The sequence below is a fragment of the Megascapheus bottae genome, chromosome 17, assembly GCF_031878675.1.
Source record: "Megascapheus bottae isolate mThoBot1 chromosome 17, mThoBot2.hap1, whole genome shotgun sequence".
NCBI classification, from domain to species: Eukaryota; Metazoa; Chordata; class Mammalia; order Rodentia; family Geomyidae; genus Megascapheus; species Megascapheus bottae.
Genome location: NC_143525.1, coordinates 51,232,042 through 51,252,595, shown reverse-complemented (window position 1 = coordinate 51,252,595; position 20,554 = coordinate 51,232,042). Strand labels below are relative to the sequence as shown.

At 62.8% G+C, this 20,554-nt stretch overlaps 2 protein-coding genes across 2 annotated transcripts; both read left to right on the top strand.

Moving 5' to 3' along the window:
* The first annotated feature begins 964 nt into the window (after positions 1–964).
* On the top strand, positions 965–7,156 carry LOC150052139 (secreted and transmembrane protein 1A-like). The gene is made up of 5 exons (XM_090351541.1): positions 965–1,118; positions 5,330–5,650; positions 6,047–6,100; positions 6,325–6,536; positions 7,054–7,156. The coding sequence occupies exons 1-5, from the start codon at positions 1,022–1,024 to the stop codon at positions 7,066–7,068; spliced, it is 699 nt and encodes a 232-aa protein (XP_090207667.1). The 5' UTR covers positions 965–1,021; the 3' UTR covers positions 7,069–7,156.
* Positions 7,157–11,202: 4,046 nt separating this feature from the next.
* On the top strand, positions 11,203–13,207 carry Cd7 (CD7 molecule). The gene is made up of 5 exons (XM_090351540.1): positions 11,203–11,254; positions 11,866–12,180; positions 12,389–12,664; positions 12,781–12,926; positions 13,121–13,207. Exons 1-5 carry the CDS (start codon positions 11,203–11,205, stop codon positions 13,205–13,207), a joined length of 876 nt encoding a protein of 291 aa, XP_090207666.1.
* The last annotated feature ends 7,347 nt before the right edge of the window (positions 13,208–20,554 follow it).

Here is a 20,554-nt window from a genome sequence, read left to right as displayed (position 1 = left end):
GGACATGTTCAGTGCTCCAGGAGCTGCATGGTGACCTGCAGCACAGGTCCTGAGGGAGACCACAGAAGGAAGCAAGGTTGAGAGCACGTGAGCGTGTGTGTGGTTAGGGTGAGCGTGTGGGTACCGCACAGGACATCCTGGTGAGGTGGAAAGCCCCCAAGCTGGACAGCCCTGTCCTGTGAGTGGAGGAATCCCCAAGGGCAACTTGTGCCAGCCAGGAGCTCCCCAGAGGGCCAAGTCCTAAGGTCACGGGAGGCTGTGCCTCCCAGTCCAGTAGGTCAGCAAGTTCTGTGTAAACACCACTCTGCTGAGGCTGCCATCTCAGTCCAGCTGAGGACCAAGGTAGCCTCTGACCTCGGAGCCAAGTCCTCCGATAGGCGACTCTGCCTCCCGCCCTGGGCAAAGCTGGGCTGCGTGCCATGCGGGCCAGGCTCAGAGGACAGCGCTGCACCCAGTCACAGACGCCACAGTCCCCACAAGTCCAAGCCCGTGTGCGGGATGTGCCAAAGCCAGGGAGCTGCAGGAAATGGCTCTGGGTGGAGGCAGGAAGCGGCCACTGGGGGTCCAGCCATCCCGATGCCACCAGGGCTTGGGAGGCAAGGCAAGGCTAGGTCAGGGGCGCCGGCTCTTTCCTGGCTTCCAGCCACCCTCCCCGCCCCTACAGAGGGCCCCAGGCAGGGCTGTGGCGAGATGTGGCCCACACAGGTCAGGAAAACGAGTGGGCAGGGAAGGGGTGACCTCCAGGAACTGGCCGGAGAGGGTGACCCCGCCCTGCGCCGGCCTGGGGGCTTGCCAAGTCTAGGGACGGGAGGGAAAGCGCTGCTCTGGTGGCCGCCTGGGCCTGGGCTGCGGTGTCCAGACAGGGGTGGTCAGGAGGGCACTGGAGTCCCCGCTGCCAGCCTCGCCACTCCAGACCAGCCCCCACCTTAACCGCTGACCTTGGGGCTTTTTTCCCACCAGGAGACATTCCAGGAGCGGATGGCCTGCCCAAAGGACAGCTGAGGCCTCCCTGCAGCCTACCATGCCGACCCGCGGCCACCACACTGTGCCTGAACCCGTTCCCAGAGTGCTCGGGGCCCTCCTGCTCCTGGCCACTGCCCTGAGTGCTCAGAACGAGCGTAGGTCCCGGGTCCCCACTCCAGCTGCTGGAGGGCACGGCAGGGCAAGGGGTGTGGTGGGGAGCCACATACATGGGACCCCCAAAGGTGGGGAGCGGGGAAGGCCCCTGAGCGGAAACTGGCAGCAGCCATGGGTCCTGGAAATAGCAAAATCCCAACAACTCGTGGGGTCACTGTCAGAGCATGGCGGGGTGTTACAGAGAAGGAGAGACCAGGACCTTAGAGGGAGGCAGGTGTGCAGGGAGGAGGAGGAGAGGCAGGCTGAGGCAGGCCAGGTGTGCAGGGAGGAGGAGGAGGGGCAGGCTGAGGCAGGCCAGGTGTACAGGGAGGAGGAGGAGGGGCAGACTAAGGCAGGCCAGGTGTGCAGGGAGGAGGAGGAGGGGCAGGCTGAGGCAGGCCAGGTGTACATGGAGGAGGAGGAGGGGTAGGTTGAGGCTGCCCAGGTGTGCAGGGAGGAGGAGGAGGAGGGGCAGGCTGAGGCCGCCCAGGTGTGCAGGGAGGAGGAGGAGGGGCAGGCTGAGGCAGGCCAGGTGTGCAGGGAGGAGGAGGAGGAGGGGCAGGCTGAGGCCGCCCTGGTGTGCAGGGAGGAGGAGGAGAGGCAGGCTGAGGCAGGCCAGGTGTACATGGAGGAGGAGGAGGGGTAGGCTGAGGCAGGCCAGGTGTGCAGGGAGGAGGAGGAGGGGTAGGCTGAGGCAGGCCAGGTGTGCAGGGGAGGAGGACGGGCAGGCTGAGGCAGGCCAGGTGTGCCGGGAGGAGGAGGAGGGGCAGGCTGAGGCCTGGCAGGTGTGCAGGGAGGAGGAAGAAGGGCAGGCTGAGGCCACCCAGGTGTGCAGGGGAGGAGGAGGGGCAGGCTGAGGCAGGCCAACCAGGTGTGCAGGAAGGAGGAAGAGGGGCAGACTGAGGCAGGCCAGGTGTGCAGGGAAGAGGAGGAGGAGCAGGCTGAGGCAGGTCAGGTGTGCAGGGAGGAGGAGGAGGAGCAGGCTGAGGCTGCCCAGGTGTGCAGGGAGGAGGAGGAGGGGCAGGCTGAGGCTGCCCAGGTGTGCAGGGAGGAGGAGGAGGGGCAGGCTGAGGCAGGCCAGGTGTACTTGGAGGAGGAGGAGGGGCAGGCTGAGGCAGGCCAGGTGTGCAGGGAGGAGGAGGAGGGGCAGGCTGAGGCAGGACAGGTGTGCAGGGGAGGAGGAGTGGCAGGCTGAGGGAGGCCAGGTGTGCAGGGAGGAGGAGGAGGGGCAGGCTGAGGGAGGCCAGGTGTGCAGGGAGGAGGAAGAGGGGCAGACTGGTGCAGGCCAGGTGTGCAGGGAGGAGGAGGAGGGGCAGGCTGAGGCCGCCCAGGTGTGCAGGGAGGAGGAGGAGGGGCAGGCTGAGGCCGCTCAGGTGTGCAGGGAGGAGAAGGAGGGGCAGGCTGAGGCAGGCCAGGTGTGCAGGAAGGAGGAAGAAGGGCAGGCTGAGGCCGGGAAGGTGTGCAGGTGGGAGGAGGAGGGGCAGGCTGAGGCCAGGCAGGTGTGCAGGGAGGAGAAAGAATGGTAGGCTGAGGCCGCCCAGGTGTGGAGGGAGGTGGAGAAGGGGCAGACTGAGGCAGGCCAGGTGTGCAGGGAGGAGGAGGAGGGGCAGGTTGAGGCCGCCCAGGTGTGCAGGGAGGAGGAGGAGGGGCAGGCTGAGGCCGCCCAGGTGTGCAGGGAGGAGGAGGAGGGGCAGGCTGAGGCCGCCCAGGTGTGCAGGGAGGAGGAGGAGGGGCAGACTGAGGCAGGCCTGGTGTGCAGGAAGGAGGAGGAGGGGCAAGCTGGGCCACCCAGGTGTGCAGGGAGGAAGAGGAGGGGCAGGCTGAGGCAGTCCAGGTGTGCTGGGAGGAGGAAGAGGGGCAGGCTGAGGAGGGCCAGGTGTGCAGGTAGGAGGAGGAGAGGAGACTGAGGCAGGCCAGCTCTGCAGGGAGGAGGAAGAGGGGCAGGCTGAGGAGGGCCAGGTGTGCAGGTAGGAGGAGGAGAGGAGACTGAGGCAGGCCAGGTGTGCAGGGAGGAGGAAGAGGGGCAGGCTGAGGCCGGGGAGGTGTGCAGGTGGGAGGAGGAGGGGCAGGCCGAGGCAGGCCAGGTGTGCAGGGAGGAGGAGGAGGAGGGCCAGGCTGAGGCAGGCCAGGTGTGCAGGGAGGAGGAGGAGGAGGGGCAGGCTGAAGCAGGCCAGTGTGCAGGGAGGAGAAGGAGGAGGGCCAGGCTGAGGCAGGCCAGGTGTGCAGGGTGGAGGAGGAGAGGAGACTGAGGCAGGCCAGGTGTGCAGGGAGGAGGAGGAGGAGGAGGAGCAAACTGAGGCAGGCCAGGGTGCAGGGAGGAGGAGGAGGAGGGGCAGGCTGAGGCAGGCCAGGTGTGCAGGGAGGAGGAGAAGGGCCAGGCTGAGGCAGGCCAGGTGTGCAGGGAGGAGGAGGAGGAGGGGCAGGCTGAGGCAGGCCAGGTGTGCAGGGAGGAGGAAGAGGGGGAGGCTGAGGCCGGGGAGGTGTGCAGGTGGGAGGAGGAGGGGCAGGCTGAAGCAGGCCAGTGTGCAGGGAGGAGGAGGAGGAGGGCCAGGCTGAGGCAGGCCAGGTGTGCAGGGAGGAGGAGGAGGAGGGGCAGGCTGAGGCAGGCCAGGTGTGCAGGGAGGAGGAGGAGGGGCAGGCTCAGGCAGGCCAGGTGTGCAGGTAGGAGGAGGAGGGGCAGGCTGAGGCAGGCCAGGTGTGCAGGGAGGAGGAGGAGGGGCAGGCTGAGGCAGGCCAGGTGTGCAGGGAGGAGGAGGAGGGGCAGGCTGAGGCAGGCCAGGTGTACAGGGAGGAGGAAGAGGGGCAGGCTGAGGCCGCCCAGGTGTGCAGGGAAGAGGAGAAGGGGCAGGCTGAGGCAGGCCAGGAGTACAGGGAGGAGGAGAAGGGCAGGTTGAGGCCGGTCAGGTGTTCAGGGAGGAGGAAGAAGGGTAGGCTGAGGCCGCCCAGGTGTGCAGGGAGGAGGAGGAGAGGCAGACTGAGGCAGGCCAGGTGTGCCGGGAGGAGGGGGAGGGGCAGGTTGAGGCTGCCCAGGTGTGCAGGGAGGAGGAGTGGGGCAGGCTGAGGCCGCTCAGGTGTGCAGGGAGGAGGAGGAGGGGCAGGCTGAGGCCGCCAGGTGTGCAGTGAGGAGGAGGAGGGGCAGGCTGAGGCCGCCCAGGTTTGCAGGGAGGAGGACGAGGGGCAGACTGAGGCAGGCCAGGTGTGCAGGGAGGAGGAGGAGGGGCAAGCTGGTCCGCCCCGGTGTGCATGGAGGAGGAGGAGGGGCAGGCTGAGGCCGCCCTGGTGTGCAGGGAGGAGGAGGAGGGGTAGGCTGAGGCCGCCCTGGTGTGCAGGGAGGAGGGCGAGGGGCAGGCTGAGGCCGGGCAGGTGTGCAGGGAGGAGGAGGAGGGGCAGGCTGAGGCTGGCCAGGTGTGCAGGGAGGGGGAAGAGGGGCAGGCTGAGGCGGCCTAGGTGTGCAGGGAGGAGGGCGAGGGGCAGGCTGAGGCCGGGCAGGTGTGCAGGGAATGCCTGAATAGGTGATGGACCTTTAGTTCCTTGTGAAATCCCGACACTCCACCGTGATGCGTGATTGGCCCTGTCACTGTTGTCTTGCCCAGCAACACCTGGCCGACAGCCTGGTCCTGGGAATGGCCCTGACCAGGAGCCGTGGGTGCTGGCAAGGCCTCACCCCCAGGAAACCTGGAGTCTATGTCAGGGCCCCAGGTGTGAAGACTCTCAAAGGGCTTTGAATTTGAGCCGCCTCCACAGGCAGGACAGGGATGGGGTATTTGTCTGTCTGTCTGTCTGTCTGTCTGTCTGTCTCTCTCTCTCTCTCTCTCTCTCTCTCTCTCTCTCTCTCTCTCTCTCTCTCACACACACACACACACACACACAATCTCTCTCTCCTTCCACCTCACCTTGCCCACCACAGTACGCTCTGTGTGTGGCTTCAGCCCCACGGCAGGGACCTGTACCGGCCTCATCTCCCATCTCCAGCACATGCAGCCTGGACCAGGCGTCACTTTGTGTTCACACAGTCCTGCTGCACATGCAGTCCCTTCTGTAAAGACCAAGAACACATTTTAAACCGTCCACAGTGCAGGTGCTCACACAGCCAGGGGCCCGGCAGGCACTCAGATTCCCAGGCGGGATGTGGAGGAGCATTCCCTAGGGGCAGGTTATTCTCACTGCGGGCTGTGGGCCTGATGTCCCGCACGGCCCACCCGTGCCCCCGCAGGCTGGGACGAGCCCGCCTGCACGCAGGGCGAGGTCTCGGTGTCCAGGGGCCAGCGCGCCGTGATGACCTGCAACATCTCCAACCCCTTCACGCACATCACCCTCCGCCTGAGCGGCCCCCGCGAGAACAGGACCGTCTTCAGCGTGGACCTGCCCCCCGGAGGCTCCTGGGTCTCCTCCCAGGACGGCTGGCAGCTCCTGGTTCAAGGGGGCCGGGCCCAGCTGGTGGTGGAGCCCGCACAGGACAGCCACGCGGGGCTGTACTCCTGGCGTCTGCACGGACACCAGCTGAATCACAGGAGCGTCTTCCTGAGCGTGCTGGGTGAGGACAAAGACGGGGAGGGGAGGGAGAGGAGGAGAGGGAAAGGAGGGGGAGGAGATAGGAGAGAGAGAGAGGAAGAGAGGGGAGGGTGGGGGAGATAAGAAGAAGGGAGGGAGAAGGGAGAGAGAAAGGAGGGGGAAAGAAAGAGGAGGGAGAAGAGGGAGAGGGAGAGGAAGCTCCTGCCCTCTGCCACCTCACAAGCCTGCCCTCCCCCACCTGAGCCCCCAGCCCCCAGCCTTCCTCCTCCACGGCAGAGTGGCAGGTCCCCACAGCCTGTCCCCTGCCCGAGTTCGTCCTCTGTGCTCACCTGACCCCTGGGGACCAGGAGCTCCATCCGGAAGCCTACATCTGGGCTGGGGTGGGGGATGGGCCCAACCTCCTGGCATCTCCCGGCAGAGCCCCCAGACCAACAGCCGGCAGCAGGCCCAGGACTTGCCATGGCCTCCAGGGGTGAGTAGACCTCTGCCCCAAGGTACCAGATCCAGGCTGCTCCTGCCCTCCTCCCAGCCCCACTCACAATCCTCTCCTCCAACCCCTCCTCCCAACGCCCCCCTCCTCAAGCCCCTGCTCCCCTGTCCAGCCAGGGCAGCATCTGTGCCCACTCTGCCTGGAGGTCCTTGGAGGGAGGCAGTGGAGGGAGGTGGCTGGGGGAGAGCAGGGTGAGCATGAGTGAGGTGAGGGGGGCTGCAGAGAGCTAGGGTGCAGACCAACACCCCACGTCTGCCCAGGCCTGCCCCCCCAGATCCAGCCCAGCACAGCCAGGGCGGCAGTGGGGCCCCGGGGACGAGACGGCGTCACGGCCACGGTCCTCGTGCTGGTGCTGGCGGTCACGGTGACGGGCCTGCTCTCCTGGTTCAGGCCCTGCCACTCCTGCAGCTTCCAGCGGGTATGTGGCCCGGCCTGGCGAGGGCTGGGGGGCATCCCTAGATCACACCCAGGGGGCCAGGAGGACCTGCGGCGCCTCCACCATGGATGGCTGTGCAAGCTCGTGTTAGACCAGAGGCCCGTGCGCCGGGAGGGAGGGAGGGCGGGTGGGCGTCCAGGCTAAGGCCCGGGGTGCACACACCCTGCGTGTGTCAGCTCCGTGTGCGTGTGCACACCCAGCCAGCCCAGGGTAGCCTGCCTTGAGGGCAGACCTGTGCCTGTGAGGGTCTGTGCGGGGGTCTCGCACGGATGTAGGCCTGAGGTCTGCCTTGGGGTCCACGTTGGGGTCTCTTGCTGGTCAAGCCTAGCTCTCACCCTGCCTCCTCTCAGAGGAGGAATTAAACAGAGCCAGTGGGAGCTAAATGGCACCTGTGGTGGACCCGGGCCTGGGGTGCACGGGGGAGCCTCAGAGGGGGACCCCAGAGTGGTCACAGGCAGCACGGGTCCATCCACAGCTGGCCGTCACCTCTGCATTCCAGATGGCGGAGCCGTGACGGCCTTCCTTGCGCAGGGACTGGACTGGAGATGCGGCACTGGCGCGCATGGACGGCAGCGATGTCCTTCCCTGCTCAGGGCTAGGAGGAGCCCGGCCTCCCGGTGCTCGCCGGGGCTGGGGCAGGACCCAGGCCTAGCCTGAGTCCCTCTGCTCCTCCTCTTTCTTCAAAAGCTGCCCGGCCTGTGACCCCCACGGTCCCCACCCCGTGACCTCCCCTCTGACTGGTCCCCACCTCACCACTGACTTCTCCATGAAATACACCTGTTCTCCTGAAAGCTGTTTTGGCTTCTGGAACACTCTTAAGATGGAGTCCAGGAGATGAAGAGGGTACCGGCCCCTCACCAGATTCCACCCCTTATCCCAGTGCCACAGAGGCGAGAGCCCGCCGTGCCATGCTGGGCAGAGGCGAGAGCCCGCCATGCTGGGCCGGGCAGAGGCGAGAGCCCGCCGTGCCATGCTGGGCAGAGGCGAGAGCCCGCCGTGCCATGCTGGGCAGAGGTGAGAGCCCGCCGTGCCATGCTGGGCAGAGGTGAGAGCCCGCCATGCTGGGCCGGGCAGAGGTGAGAGCCCGCCGTGCCATGCCGGGCAGAGGCGAGAGCCCGCCGTGCTGGGCCGGGCAGAGGCGAGAGCCCGCCGTGCTGGGCCGGGCAGAGGCGAGAGCCCGCCGTGCCATGCTGGGCAGAGGTGAGAGCCCGCCGTGCTGGGCCGGGCAGAGTGAAGCTGGGACACTTGCCCGGCTCCTGGGCCTGGGGCGGACAGGATGAGGCTCCAACACCCGCCAGCAGGGGGTGGGCAGGCAGGGGAGGACAGGATGAGGCTCTGACACCCGCCAGCAGGGGGCGGGTGGGGGGGCGGGCAGGGGGGGACAGGATGAGGCTCCAACACCCGCCAGCAGGGGGTGGGCAGGCAGGGGAGGACAGGATGAGGCTCTGACACCCGCCAGCAGGGGGCGGGTGGGGGGGCGGGCAGGGGGGGACAGGATGAGGATCCGACACCCGCCAGCAGGGGGAGGGCAGGGGGGGCGGGCAGGCGGGGCGGGGAACAGGGCTGATTGGGCTGTGCGGTGTGGGGCCCTGCCCTGCCTCTGTCTCTCCTGCAGACCCTCCTGACGGTTCACTCAGAATCCCCTTGGCACACACTGTTGACGTGGCATTGCGATGGTAACTTGAGTGTTTCCTTCTAAAGCAGAAAAGAAATTATTTTTTTCAGATATACCACATTGGTAACTTTAGAGAAAATACTGTAATCCTGATCTGTGTGTGCGTGTGTGTTCACACCTGTGTGTACACATGCGTGGACATGTGTTGGCCCTGGGGCTTGAACTCAGGGCCTGGACACTATCCCTGAGCTCTTTTTTTTTTTTTTTATTGTAATTAGTAAAAGGGTTACATGATATTTGCCAGATAGAAGGTGCATTAATTCACATACATTGATACCCTTTCACATGTCTTGGTACCCATTTCCCTCCCCCCCACACCCCCTATCCCTGAGCTCTTTGCTCAAGGCTGGTGCTCTACCAGTTGAGCCACAGCTCCACTTCTGGCCTTTTGCTGGTTAATTGGAGATGCATCTCACAGATGTTTTGACCCAGGCTGGTTTTGAACCACAGTCCTCAGATCTCAGCCTCCCGAGTAGCTAGGATTACAAGTATGAGCCACCGTGCCCAGCTATAATCTTAATCTTTAATGAATAATAATAAAAATAAACCGCACAGGTAATGTTGGCTCACGCCTGTAATCCTAGCTACTCGGGAGGCTGAGATCTGAGGACCGAGCAGGAGTTCATGAGAATCTTATCTGCAGTGGACTACTGGAGAACCAGAAGCGTCACTGTGGCTCAAAGTGGTAGAGCCCTGGCCTTGAGCAGAATGGCTCATGGACAGCGCCAAGGCCCTGAGTTCAACCCCAGGACTGACGAAACAAAACAAAATGAAAAAGACCAACTCAGCAGAGAAATGCATTGTTCTAGAAGAAAAGCCTTACAGAAATTTCTTTCTGGCCTCTGAAAGCAGAGAGTGTGGGAAGTTCAGAGACCAAGGCCAGCGTTGCTGCCTGGTGCCACGGCCTTGAGTCAGGGCCAGGGTCCCGGAAGCCCCAGTCTGTCTGGGAAAAATAAGGTTCCAGTCTCAGTAATGTGGAGCTGGGCCTGTCTGGCTGGACCCATCCGGGGGCCCCTTGCTCTAGGGGGGCTCCCCCTCCTTCCCGGGGCCTCCCACACCAGCAGTCTGGAGCGTTCCTGCAGGGTCAGGCTGGGGCCATGGCCTCTGAGCAGCCTGCCTGCACCCCACAGCACAGCCGTGCCCGGGCAGAGCCCCGACGCCTGCACAGTCAAGATCCTAGATGCCAGGGGTGCGCCAGGGGGAATGGGCGCCGGGTCTGGGGCCAGTGACCGGGCCGATGACCGGGGCCGTGTGTGCCCTGCACACACACACAGATACACACACACACACACACACACACAGAGACACAGACACACACAGAGACACACAGACACACACACACACAGAGACACAGACACACACACAGAGACACAGACACACACAGACACACACACACAGAGACACAGACACACACACAGACACAGACACACACAGAGACACAGACACACACAGAGACACAGACACACACACACAGAGACACAGACACACACAGAGACACACACACAGAGACACAGACACACACACAGACACAGACACACACAGAGACACAGACACACACACAGAGACACACAGACACACACAGACATACACAGACACAGACACACACAGAGAGACACACACACAGACACACAAGACACACACAGACACACACAGACACACAGAGACAGAAACACACGCACACACACAGACACACACACACACACAGACACACACACACAGAGACACAGACACATACAGACACACGCACACACAGACACACACACACAGAGACACAGACACACACAGAGACACACAGACACACACACACACAGAGACACAGACATACACACAGAGACACAGACACACACAGACACACACACACAGAGACACAGACACACACACAGACACAGACACACACAGAGACACAGACACACACACAGAGACACACAGACACACACAGACACACAGACATACACAGACACAGACACACACAGAGAGACACACACACAGACACACAAGACACACACAGACACACACAGACACACAGAGACAGAAACACACACATGCACACACACAGACACACAAGACACACACAGACACACACAGACACACACACACAGAGACACAGACACATACAGACACACGCACACACAGACACACACACACAGAGACACAGACACACACAGACACAGACACACACAGACACACACAGACACACACACAAGACACACACAGACACACACAGACACACAGACACACACAGACACACACACACACAGTCACAGACACACACAGACACACACACAGAAACATACACGCACACACAGACACACACACACTCAGACACACACACACACACATGCGCACACACTGACACAGACACACACGCACACACTCAGACACACACACAGAGGCACACACTCAGACACACACACAGACACACTCAGACACAGACACAGACACACAGACAGACACACACAAGACACACTCAGACACACACACATAGGTACACACACACACACACACTCAGACACACACACACAGACACACAGACACACAGACATACAGATAGACACACACACACAGACACACACACACAGACACACACACACACACACACACACGGCTGCAAGAGAGGAAGTGCACACACTTAGGCAGTCTATGTGATGGCACTGCTGACCTCTCACACACGCACCCCGAGCACACCGGCGGGGCCTTGTGCACCTGTCACGCGCACCCCAGAACGCGCCTTCTGTGGCACTGCACACACAGTCACCCAGCACCCCAGGCTCCTCCTAGCACCTGAGCTCACACAACTTCTGCCTTGGCGTCTGGACTGCCCTGGTGAGAGGCCTGGAGGAGGACCTGGGGCAGCTCCGCCCCCCCAGCGCCCCCCCTCCAGCGCCCTCCCTCCAGCACCCCTCCCTGGCTGGAGGCCGGTGCAGCTGCAGGTGCAGCCAGGAGCGGAGCAGGGCTGGGCTGGGTCTGAGCAGCATGAGCTGGCTGGCACTGCCCACCCTGCTGCTGGCCGCAGTGGGAGGCCAAGGTAAGAGCTTTCCTGCACACGGCTCCGCCTGGGGGAGAGGGGACAGGACCCCCGTCCGCCCTCCCGGGGCTGGCCCAGCCCCTCAGGCTCCAGGCTGGGGTCTGGAGGAAGCGGCTGCACCGGTCTCCCCTCTGCCTTTCCTGGTTACTACAGAGACTTCACTCTGCAGCCCACAGCACGGGGCCTTTGCCTCCTTCACCATGCCAGAGCTACCAGGCCCTGGGCTGCGTGGACAGGATTGGGGGGTCTGGGGGATCTTCCAGGCCCTGGGCTGCGTGGACGGGCTTGGGGTGTCTGGGGGGTCTTCCAGGCCCTGGGCTGCGTGAACAGGCTTGGGGGGCCGGGGGGACCAGGGGGTTCCCTCCACAGAACCACAGGTTCTTTTCACCCACGGCAGGGATGGGGCACAGTGGGGAAGGAGAGTGTTCAGTAAAAGGGAAGGTGTGAGCCAGATGTGAGGGTCCCCGGGTCCCGGGGTCCCCGCTCTGTGCTGGGCTGAGGGTCCCGGGGTCCCCGCTCCATGCTGGGCTGAGGGTCCCGGGGTCCCCGCTCCATGCTGGGCTGAGGGTCCCGGGGTCCCTGCTCCATGGTGACGGCGGCGACCCCCACAGAAGTCCAGCAGTCTCCCCTCTACGCGACAGCCCCCGAGGGGTCCTCGGTCGCCATCTCGTGCCGGACCCGCGGGGCCCTGCACGGGGTCTACCTGGAGCAGAGCTGGCCCCGGGCGGCCCACGTGGTCTACTACGAGGACGGGAAGACCCCCACGGTCGACCGGAGCCTCCGTGGGCGCATCCGCTTCTCGGGGGCCCAGAACAACCTGACCATCTCCATGAGCTTCCTGACGCCGAACGACTCTGGCGTCTACACCTGCAACGCCGTCTCGGAGAGCAGCGTGCCGGGCCAGGGCACCATGGTTGTGGTGACTGGTGAGGGACGGGGGGGCGGGGGGCTTCCCTTCTACACCTGTGCAGCTGCCTCCTCCAGGAAGCCTCCAGGCTGCAGCCCTCTGCCTCCTCGACTGCCCTCCAGTGCTCTGAGCCTGGAGTGCTCCCACTGCCCCCCGACCTCCGGCAGTGCTCCCCCACCCCCGAGAGTGCCCCCCGACTCCTGAGAGTGCCCCCTGACCCCCGACAGTGCTCCCCAACCCCCAACAGTACCCCCAACCCCCAAGAGTGCTCCTTGACCCCCAAGAGTGCTCCCTGACCCCCGACAGTGCTCCCCGACCCCTGACAGTGCTCCCCGACCCCCGACAGTGCCCCCCTACCCCTGAGAGTGCCCCCCTACCCCTGAGAGTGCCCCCGACCCGCAACAGTGCCCCCCGACCCCCGACAATGCTCCCCGACCCCCGACAGTGCCCCCCTACCCCTGAGAGTGCCCCCCGACTCCTGAGAGTGCCCCCGACCCCCGACAGTGCTCCCCAACCCCCAACAGTACCCCCAACCCCCAAGAGTGCTCCTCGACCCCCGAGAGTGCCCCCCAACCCCCGAGAGCGCTCCCGCCAAAGGCCTCGTTCTCCCTCCTCCCAGCCAAGCCGTCTGGAGGGGTGTGTGCACACCAGGAGACGCGGCTGAGCTGCGTGGCCCTCCTGGCCGCGCTGGCCGTGGGCGGCCTCCTCCTGGGCCTGGGCCTGGGCCTGGGCACCGTGGGCCTGCTGAGGGCGCGGCGCACACAGGTAGGCGGGGCCGGTCCCCAGCAGAGGACGGGCGGGGCGCGGGGCAACCCTGCTACACAGAGCGGAACACGCGTGTGTGTGCACACCTGTGCCTGCATCTGCGCCCACGGGGGGGGCCCATGTGCGCATGTGGAAGAAAGGGGTGCTCAGAGGCCGGTGCGGGGGGCCTGGGGTGACAACGGGCGCTCTTTTAGGTCAAGAAGCTCTCGGGGGCTAAGAACCCCGCGTGCGTGGTGTATGAGGACATGTCCTACAGTCACTGTAGCCGCCAGTGCCGCTGAGCCACCCCCCGCCGTCCCCCCCCCGCCGTCCCCCCCCCGCCGTCCCCCCCGCCGTCCCCCCCTGCCATCCCCCCCACCATCCCCCCCGCTGTCTCCCCCCCACCGTCCCCCCCCGCCGTCCCCCCACCATCCCCCCACCGTCCCCCCCACCATCCCCCCCGCCGTCTCCCCCCCGCCATCCCCCCCGCCGTCTCCCCCCCCCCCGGCCATCCCCCCGCCGTCTCCCCCCTCCCGCCATCCCCCCGCCGTCTCCCCCCCCTGCCATCCCCCCTGCCGTTCCCCGCTGTCCCTGGGGCCCTGACTGGCAGAACCTGCAGGAGTCCTGCCAAATGCTCACCCGGTGGGTGCAGGGCTGTGCTGGGGTCAGCATGAGCTGCTCTCCAGGGGCTCCTGAGCTTCCTGGTGCGTGGCCCCTCCTCCAGGAAGCCCTCCTAGGCTGCTTTCCCAGCACCACAAGGTACCACGGTCATGAAGCCCTCAGAGACAGTGCTGAGCTGCCTGCCAGACACTCTGTCCCCCAGGTAGGAGGGCCTGCCGCTGGGTGGGCTCTGGCACTCAGCATGAGAGGAGCCCAGAGGTGCTGGAGAGCCGCCGCGGGAAACCACGGGACAGGCTCGTGACAGCCCTCAGAGAACACCAGCGCCGGGTAGCTGGTGGGCAGCCAGTTTTGAGAAGTGAGCTTGCTGACAACCAGAGACTTTGCCTCTGTATCTGCTTCTGTGCCCTGCTGAGCTCGCGCAGTACAGCAGAGTTGGAAAGCTTCGTTTAATGCCTGGTGCCCCCTCCCGTTCTGGGGAGACCCCGCGCGTTGTTGGTCCAGGCTGCTGCTGGGAGTGGTCCCGGCCAGTTGCGATTGGCCATGCTCGTCTTAATTAGGATTTGGTTCCCTGGGGTCCTCCCCTGTCAGACCCAAGGAGGCCCAGACCCCCTAGAATAAAGCCTCACTCCTTTCCTGGCATCTGTGATCATTTCCTGGCTACTAGTGCCCCAGGCCCTCAGAGACCAGGGGAGGGACAGAGCTGGGGGAGGAACAGAGCTGGGGGAGGTGGGAGAGGGACAGAGCCCAGGGGAGCCAGAGAGGGGCTGAGCCGGGGGGGGGGGGGGACAGAGCCAGAGGAAGGGGACAGAGCTGGGGGAGGGACAGAGCTGGGGGAGGTGGGAGAGGGACAGAGCCCAGGGGAGCCAGAGAGGGGCTGAGCCGGGGGGGGGGGGGGGACAGAGCCAGAGGAAGGGGACAGAGCTGGGGGAGGGACAGAGCCCAGGGGAGCCAGAGAGGGGCTGAGCCGGGGGGGGGGGGAGGGGACAGAGCCAGAGGAAGGGGACAGAGCTGGGGGAGGGACAGAGCCCAGGGGAGCCAGAGAGGGGCTGAGCTGGGGCGGGGGGGGGGGGGAGGACAGAGCCAGAGGAAGGGGACAGAGCTGGGGGAGGGACAGAGCCCAGGGGAGCCAGAGGGGAGGAACAGAGCCCAAGCAGGACTGCGGGGGGGGGGGGCAGAGCCGAGCGGTCACCTGCCCCAGACCCTCAGCTCCGGTTGAAGGGAAGGAAGTCCTCTCCCATTTCCCTCTTAGCTCTGAGGCAATTTCCTGAGAGATAAGCAGACCGATCACGCGTTTGTCAGAGTCCTTGTTACCTTGCCAGCCCCCACAGACCCTGCAAACACCCAGGTGAACCTCTCAAGAGAAGACCGGGTACCCGCTCCTGCAACAGAGCCTGGTGACAAGACGGTGCCCGCCGGCGCGATCCTGCGACGGAGACGTGGGGACGCCGTGTGCCAGGCTCACAGGTGGCACATCCACGGACCACCCTCCACTCCCGCTCAGGGAAGCACTAGAATTTGTAGCCAAAGCAATAAGGCAAGAAAAAGAAATAAAAAGATCTACAAAGGAGAGAAAGTCAAAGTGTTCCTACGTGCAGAGGAGATGATCCTATACTTAAAAGACTAAAAAGCACACCAAAAAAACAGAATATGATAAAATTCACACACACACACACACACACACACACACACACGTAACTTTCCTATACACCAACAATGAACATGCTGAGAAAGAAATTAGAAAAGCAATCTTATTCACAATGGCTTCAAACATATAGATGATAGATGATAGATAGGTGGATGGATGGATGGATGGATAGATAGATGATAGATGGATGGATGGACAGATGGATGGATGGATAGATAGATGATAGATAGATGGATGGGTGGATGGATAGATGGATGGATAGATGATAGATGGATGGATGGATAGATGGATGGATAGATGATAGATAGATAGATAGATAGATAGATAGATAGATGGATAGATAGATGATAGATAAGATAGATGGATGGATGGATAGATGGATGGATGGATGGATGGATAGATAGATAGATAGATAGATAGATGGATGGATGGATAGATGGATGGATGGATGGATAGATGGATGGATGGATGGATGGATGGATAGATAGATGATAGATGGATGGATGGATAGGTGGATGGATGGATGGATGGATAGATGGATAGATGGATGGATGGATGGATGGATAGATGATAGATGGATGGATGGATAGGTGGATGGATGGATGGATGGATGGATAGATGGATGGATGGATGGATGGATGGATAGATGATAGATAGATGGATGGATGGATGGATGGATGGATGGGTGGATGGATGGATGGATGGGTGGATGGATGATAGATGGATGGATGGATGGATGGATGGATGGATAGATGGATGGATGGATGGATGGATAGATAGACAGATGGATAGATCGATCTTGTTTGTCTAATACAAACCTGGTCAATGAGGTACAAGATGTCTACATGTGAATGCTTGGGAAGGAGAGCAATGAGCCTGCGGGCAGAGGGCTGGGGGGGACAGGGCCTCTGAAGGCCATGGCTGCACCTTTGCCCAAGTCCTCAAGGGACCCCCCAAAGCTCACAGCGAGGTAACCAGCATCCTGAGAAAAGGCCACGCCTGCCTCTGGGAGGAAGGACGGGACATCAGGGCGCAAGGCCATCTTCATGAGTGGCCTTGAAGACCAGGAAGCTGAATGCCCGTGTGGAATGACAGGGCGGAGTCTCACGAGATGGGAGGCTGGGGGTGGACGTGGAGAGGAGGTGGGAAGGTGAGGCTTAAGCCGCACTGGAGGAGGGGGAGCGGCACACGTCCAGAAAGGAGGGCGGGGGCGGGGCTCCAGAGTGACGAGGAGAGCCCTGAAGGTCCAGCCACGTCTGGACAAGAATGACCCGGCCACGAGGAAATTCTGAGCTGGGACGGTACTGGGCTTCCCTTCCAAAGACTCCTGAATTCAAGAGGACCAAAGACAGGCAGAAAGGCAGAAGGAAAAGCGCTTCCTTCCTGTGTGTCCAGTCGCACAGTGGGAGAGTGTGATAACTATGGTCAAGCGTGGGATCTCTCAGACTCACCACCAGTCAACCTCGGCCTTAGGGGTGGAGGCTCACATAGGAGATGTAAGGGGCTGGGAGTGTGGCCTAGGGGTGGAGTGCCGGCCTAGCATGCAGGAAACCTGGGGTTCACGTCCTCAGTACCACATACACAGAAAAATCCAGAAGTGGTGCTGTGGCTCAAGTGGTAGAGCGCTAGCCTTGAGGAAAGAAAGCGCAAGGACAGTGCTCAGGCCCCGGTCAAGCCCTAGAACTGGCAAAAAGAAAAGAGACGGGGGGGCGGGGGAGACAAGTTTAGGAGCTCACTACAAGGGAAATAAAAGTCAGATGGAGGTTCTTTTTACCCACAAAAGACCAAAGGAAACCCACACACAATGCATGTAAGCATCTAGAACTGATGTTCTCGTTTGTGGCAACACACTGGGGAGAGGCCAGTAGAGCCCAAGGGAAGTTAGAAACTGCTGAGACATTTCTGTGTCAGAAAGCAGAGGGAGACGAAGACAGGAAATGACCCTGTGCAGAGGGAGACACTGGTGTACAGTTCTCAGGCAGCTGCGGTAAGAACCAAAACAGAAACACAGGTTTTAAACCAGAAGAAATAGCTCTCTAGTGGAGCAGGGAAAGGAGGAAGCAATCCTTGACATAAGACATACTAAACAAAGCAGGACCACAAAACGGTGTCTAAATGACCAGTAAGCACAAGTCCTACTAGCAATTTACAATTGCAACCATTGTGGCTCTGAGTAACCCACTACAGTACATGTAAATAGACTCATCCGTGTATTATCTCAAGTGACTCAACAAGTGGGAAAGGAAAGGTAGAAACCTAAGAGTCAGACATAGCCAGAAACTAGAGCGATGAAACCAGTTTTCTGGTAAAACCAGATGAAATCTAACCATGAAAGCGCATGGAATCTGAAAACAGTGTGTGGACGGGAATGGAACCACCACAGACAGATGCGTCAACATGAAGCAGCGGAGACTCTGGAGTCTGCAAGATTCTCATCAAAATAGAGGCGACGGGATGGCAGTGTGGTTTTGGCTGTGGCGGGTGGGGTGTGGGTGCCGAGCCTCCCGCGGCCGGGGCTGGCTGTCCACGTTGCTGTGGACAGGATGCCAGCCGCTTGGCTGCTGCTCAAGCAGTGCCCTCGTCATTCATATTACATCTGCCAGGACCCGGCCACCAGGAATGGAGGGGATATTATAAAGCCCCTTTGCTGGACTGCAAGACTGTGACCACATGCCATCAGGCATTGCACAGCGCTGAGCTGCACCAGATCCAGTCTCGCCCCTGCAGGGCTCAGCCAGCTGGTGATGCTCAAATCAGAGACTGGAGACAGCCCTGGGCCCCCGTGGTGACCGCCCTCCCCCAAAATACTCAACCCGAGAGCAGCGTAGGCCGAGCGTGAGAGTGGAGGGCTCCGAGGAGAGCAGCCACAGCCACGTCCTGCCAGGCTCAGTGCACGCTGGGCGGGGCCTCCAGGTGCAGGGCCTGCATGGGGAGAGGTCTGCCTTGACTTCCTCCAGGACCCCGGGGGTGCCTTGTGCCTCTCCAGCATGGGTCCCCAGCCCAGGCCAGGCCTATGGCCCTGCAAGTCCCGTGTGTCCCTGCCGGTGGGCTGGTTCTGAATCCTCCCAGAGGTGGGGACACACCGTGGAGACGGGGGAGCAGGCCAGGCCACACCGGAGTGACGTGTGGTGACTGAAAGCCAGCTTTAGGGGTTCCGAAAGGGGAACAGAAGGCCGGGCGGCAGCAGTAACTCCTGGCCTCGGCCTTGTGCTGCCCAGACAGCTGCCCAGGGGTGGGGGCTGTAGTGAGGCCCCGTGCCCCCCCCCCCGTGCCCTCCCCTCCCCGGGGACCCAGCCGCCCGCAGGTGCCTGTGTGCCGGGGCTGTGGCCGGGCTGTGGCTTGGCTTCCCAGCCGTTGAGGCAGGAAGGAGCTAACCCACGGGGCCTGCAGCAGCCCCCCAGCACGGCGCCACCCCAGCCCAGCAAAGGTCACCCAGGCTTCTGTGCTCCACAAACCAGCAGCTAGCAGCCACACCATCCTGTCCCCAGCCCCATCTGGGCCCACAGACACCCACAGTGACATGAGCACCGGCCCTTCCAAGGGCTCGGCCAGGACCCCAGGTGTCCCTCCCTGCCAGGCGTCCACTGAGTGCCCTGCAGCTAGAGGGGGGCCAGCACACGGTCAGCCCCCGCCCCCGCCCCCGCCGGCTGCATTCATGCAGCTGCCACAACCGGCCACAGGGTGGCAGGAGCGCCTGTCCCGCCACCCCTCCAGGCTGGGTCACGGCCTTGGGGGTGGCCTGTGACACCCAATCCCTAGCAGCCGGGGGAGGACAGGAGCGGCCCTGGGCCCCTCATCAGGACCTCACCCGTGTCCCAGGCCAGCGCCCAGGCCTCGCTTGCTGTCCGATGCCAGGTCTACGGCCGCTGTCCTTTCCCCCATCAAGCTCTGCTCAGGGCAGCCCGTCCCTCACGTCCTCCCTCCCCCGTGCTCTCCCCCCCCAATGCCACTGCCTTTCTGCGTCCACCCCGACATCTGAAGCCTCTCCCAGTCCCTTCCTGCCCAGTCTGCCTCTCTGCCCGGTCCTTCCACAATGCCCACACCAACTCGGCCCCACCCCGCCTTAGGCCCTCGGTGCTGGTAGGGCTGGACTGATGGGAGCCAGGAAGCAGCAGAGGGCAGCTCAGCTGGTCACTCCTGCCAGGCAGCCTTCAGCCCCTGCCTGTGGGTCCTCTGGGCCAACCCTGGCCTGGCCTGGCCTGGCCGGGGCCCAGCCTGCCTCTGGACCTCCAGGACCTAGCGACAGCCTCTGGAACCGCGGCCAGGGCAGCACTTCCCACGCAGAGGGACAGCAGAGGGTCCAGGCCTGTGGACACTGGAGAGTCCCTTCCCTCCCTCCCTCCCTCCCTCCTAATGACCCCGGCCCTGTGGGCAGAGCAGCGCCTCAGCTGTACGGCTGGCTGCAGCCGTGAGAGGGGGCTGGGAGCCTGGGCTTGGGGTGAGGCCTTCGGGGCAGGGCCGGGAGCCTGCCTGACAGTGGCACAGAGAACTCCCGTGGCTTAAAGTAGAGAGCTCGGTGCTGGAACTCCCCAACCTTTCCCAGCATGGCAGGAGGGGAGCATCCGGGGTAGCACACCCGATTTAAGAGCCCACTGTTAGCGCTGTGGATGGGACCGGGCTCCCTGCCTTGGGGCTTGGTTTGACGTGAGTCCTTCCTGTCACCATGGCGTTCTGGGGCGTGGGGCTGTGGGGACGTAAGTGCTGTCCAGCAGGCACACGACCCCGGGGTTCCATCTGCACACAGTAAAATCCAGCATTGAGGGCTCTCCAACCCTTCGGCCAGAGCTCAGGTGTGCTGGCAGGGTCCTGCTTGGAGGCCATGGAGGGCTGGCAGGCCCTGGCCTTCCTCCCCTCTCCCTCTCCTCAGCCACAGCAGGGCCCCTTCCCGCCACCCCTCCCTTCTCAGGGCCGAACCCCTGGGGGACTCCAGCACTTGCAGGGGTCACAAATGAACCCCACTCAGGGTCCCAGGAGAGGCTGCCCTGCAGGGGCTGGGAGCGGTGTGGGCCGAGCATGGGGACCAGTGCAGAGGGAGGGAGGCCAGCCACTCACTCGGTGCCCTGGGCTTGGGCAGACCAGAGGCAGAGGCTGGAGCTGTGGGAAGCGGGTAGTGTTTTTGTTCTCCTGCTTTCGTTCCTGCACAGGGTCTTGCTTTGCAGGTCAGGCTGGCTTTAATTTGCACTCCTGCTTAGCCTCCTGAGCCCTGGAGTTACAGGCCACCACCATGCCTGGCTCAATCAGCAATCTATCCTTGTGCTTGGGACTCAGGCCTCTACACATGTACATACATGCACACACATACATACACACAGCTCTGCCTCTACACATGTACACACGTGCACACACACAGCTCTGCCTCTACACACCTACACACACACACACA

Coding starts and splice junctions, on each gene's coding strand:
- LOC150052139 (XM_090351541.1), top strand. CDS start 1,022: ATGCCGACCCGCGGCCACCACACTGTGCCTGAACCCGTTCCCAGAGTG. Junction 1,119..5,329: donor CCTGAGTGCTCAGAACGAGC/GTAGGTCCCGGG, acceptor GTGCCCCCGCAG/GCTGGGACGAGCCCGCCTGC. Junction 5,651..6,046: donor CGTCTTCCTGAGCGTGCTGG/GTGAGGACAAAG, acceptor ATCTCCCGGCAG/AGCCCCCAGACCAACAGCCG.
- Cd7 (XM_090351540.1), top strand. CDS start 11,203: ATGAGCTGGCTGGCACTGCCCACCCTGCTGCTGGCCGCAGTGGGAGGC. Junction 11,255..11,865: donor GGCCGCAGTGGGAGGCCAAG/GTAAGAGCTTTC, acceptor CGACCCCCACAG/AAGTCCAGCAGTCTCCCCTC. Junction 12,181..12,388: donor CACCATGGTTGTGGTGACTG/GTGAGGGACGGG, acceptor GACCCCCGACAG/TGCTCCCCAACCCCCAACAG.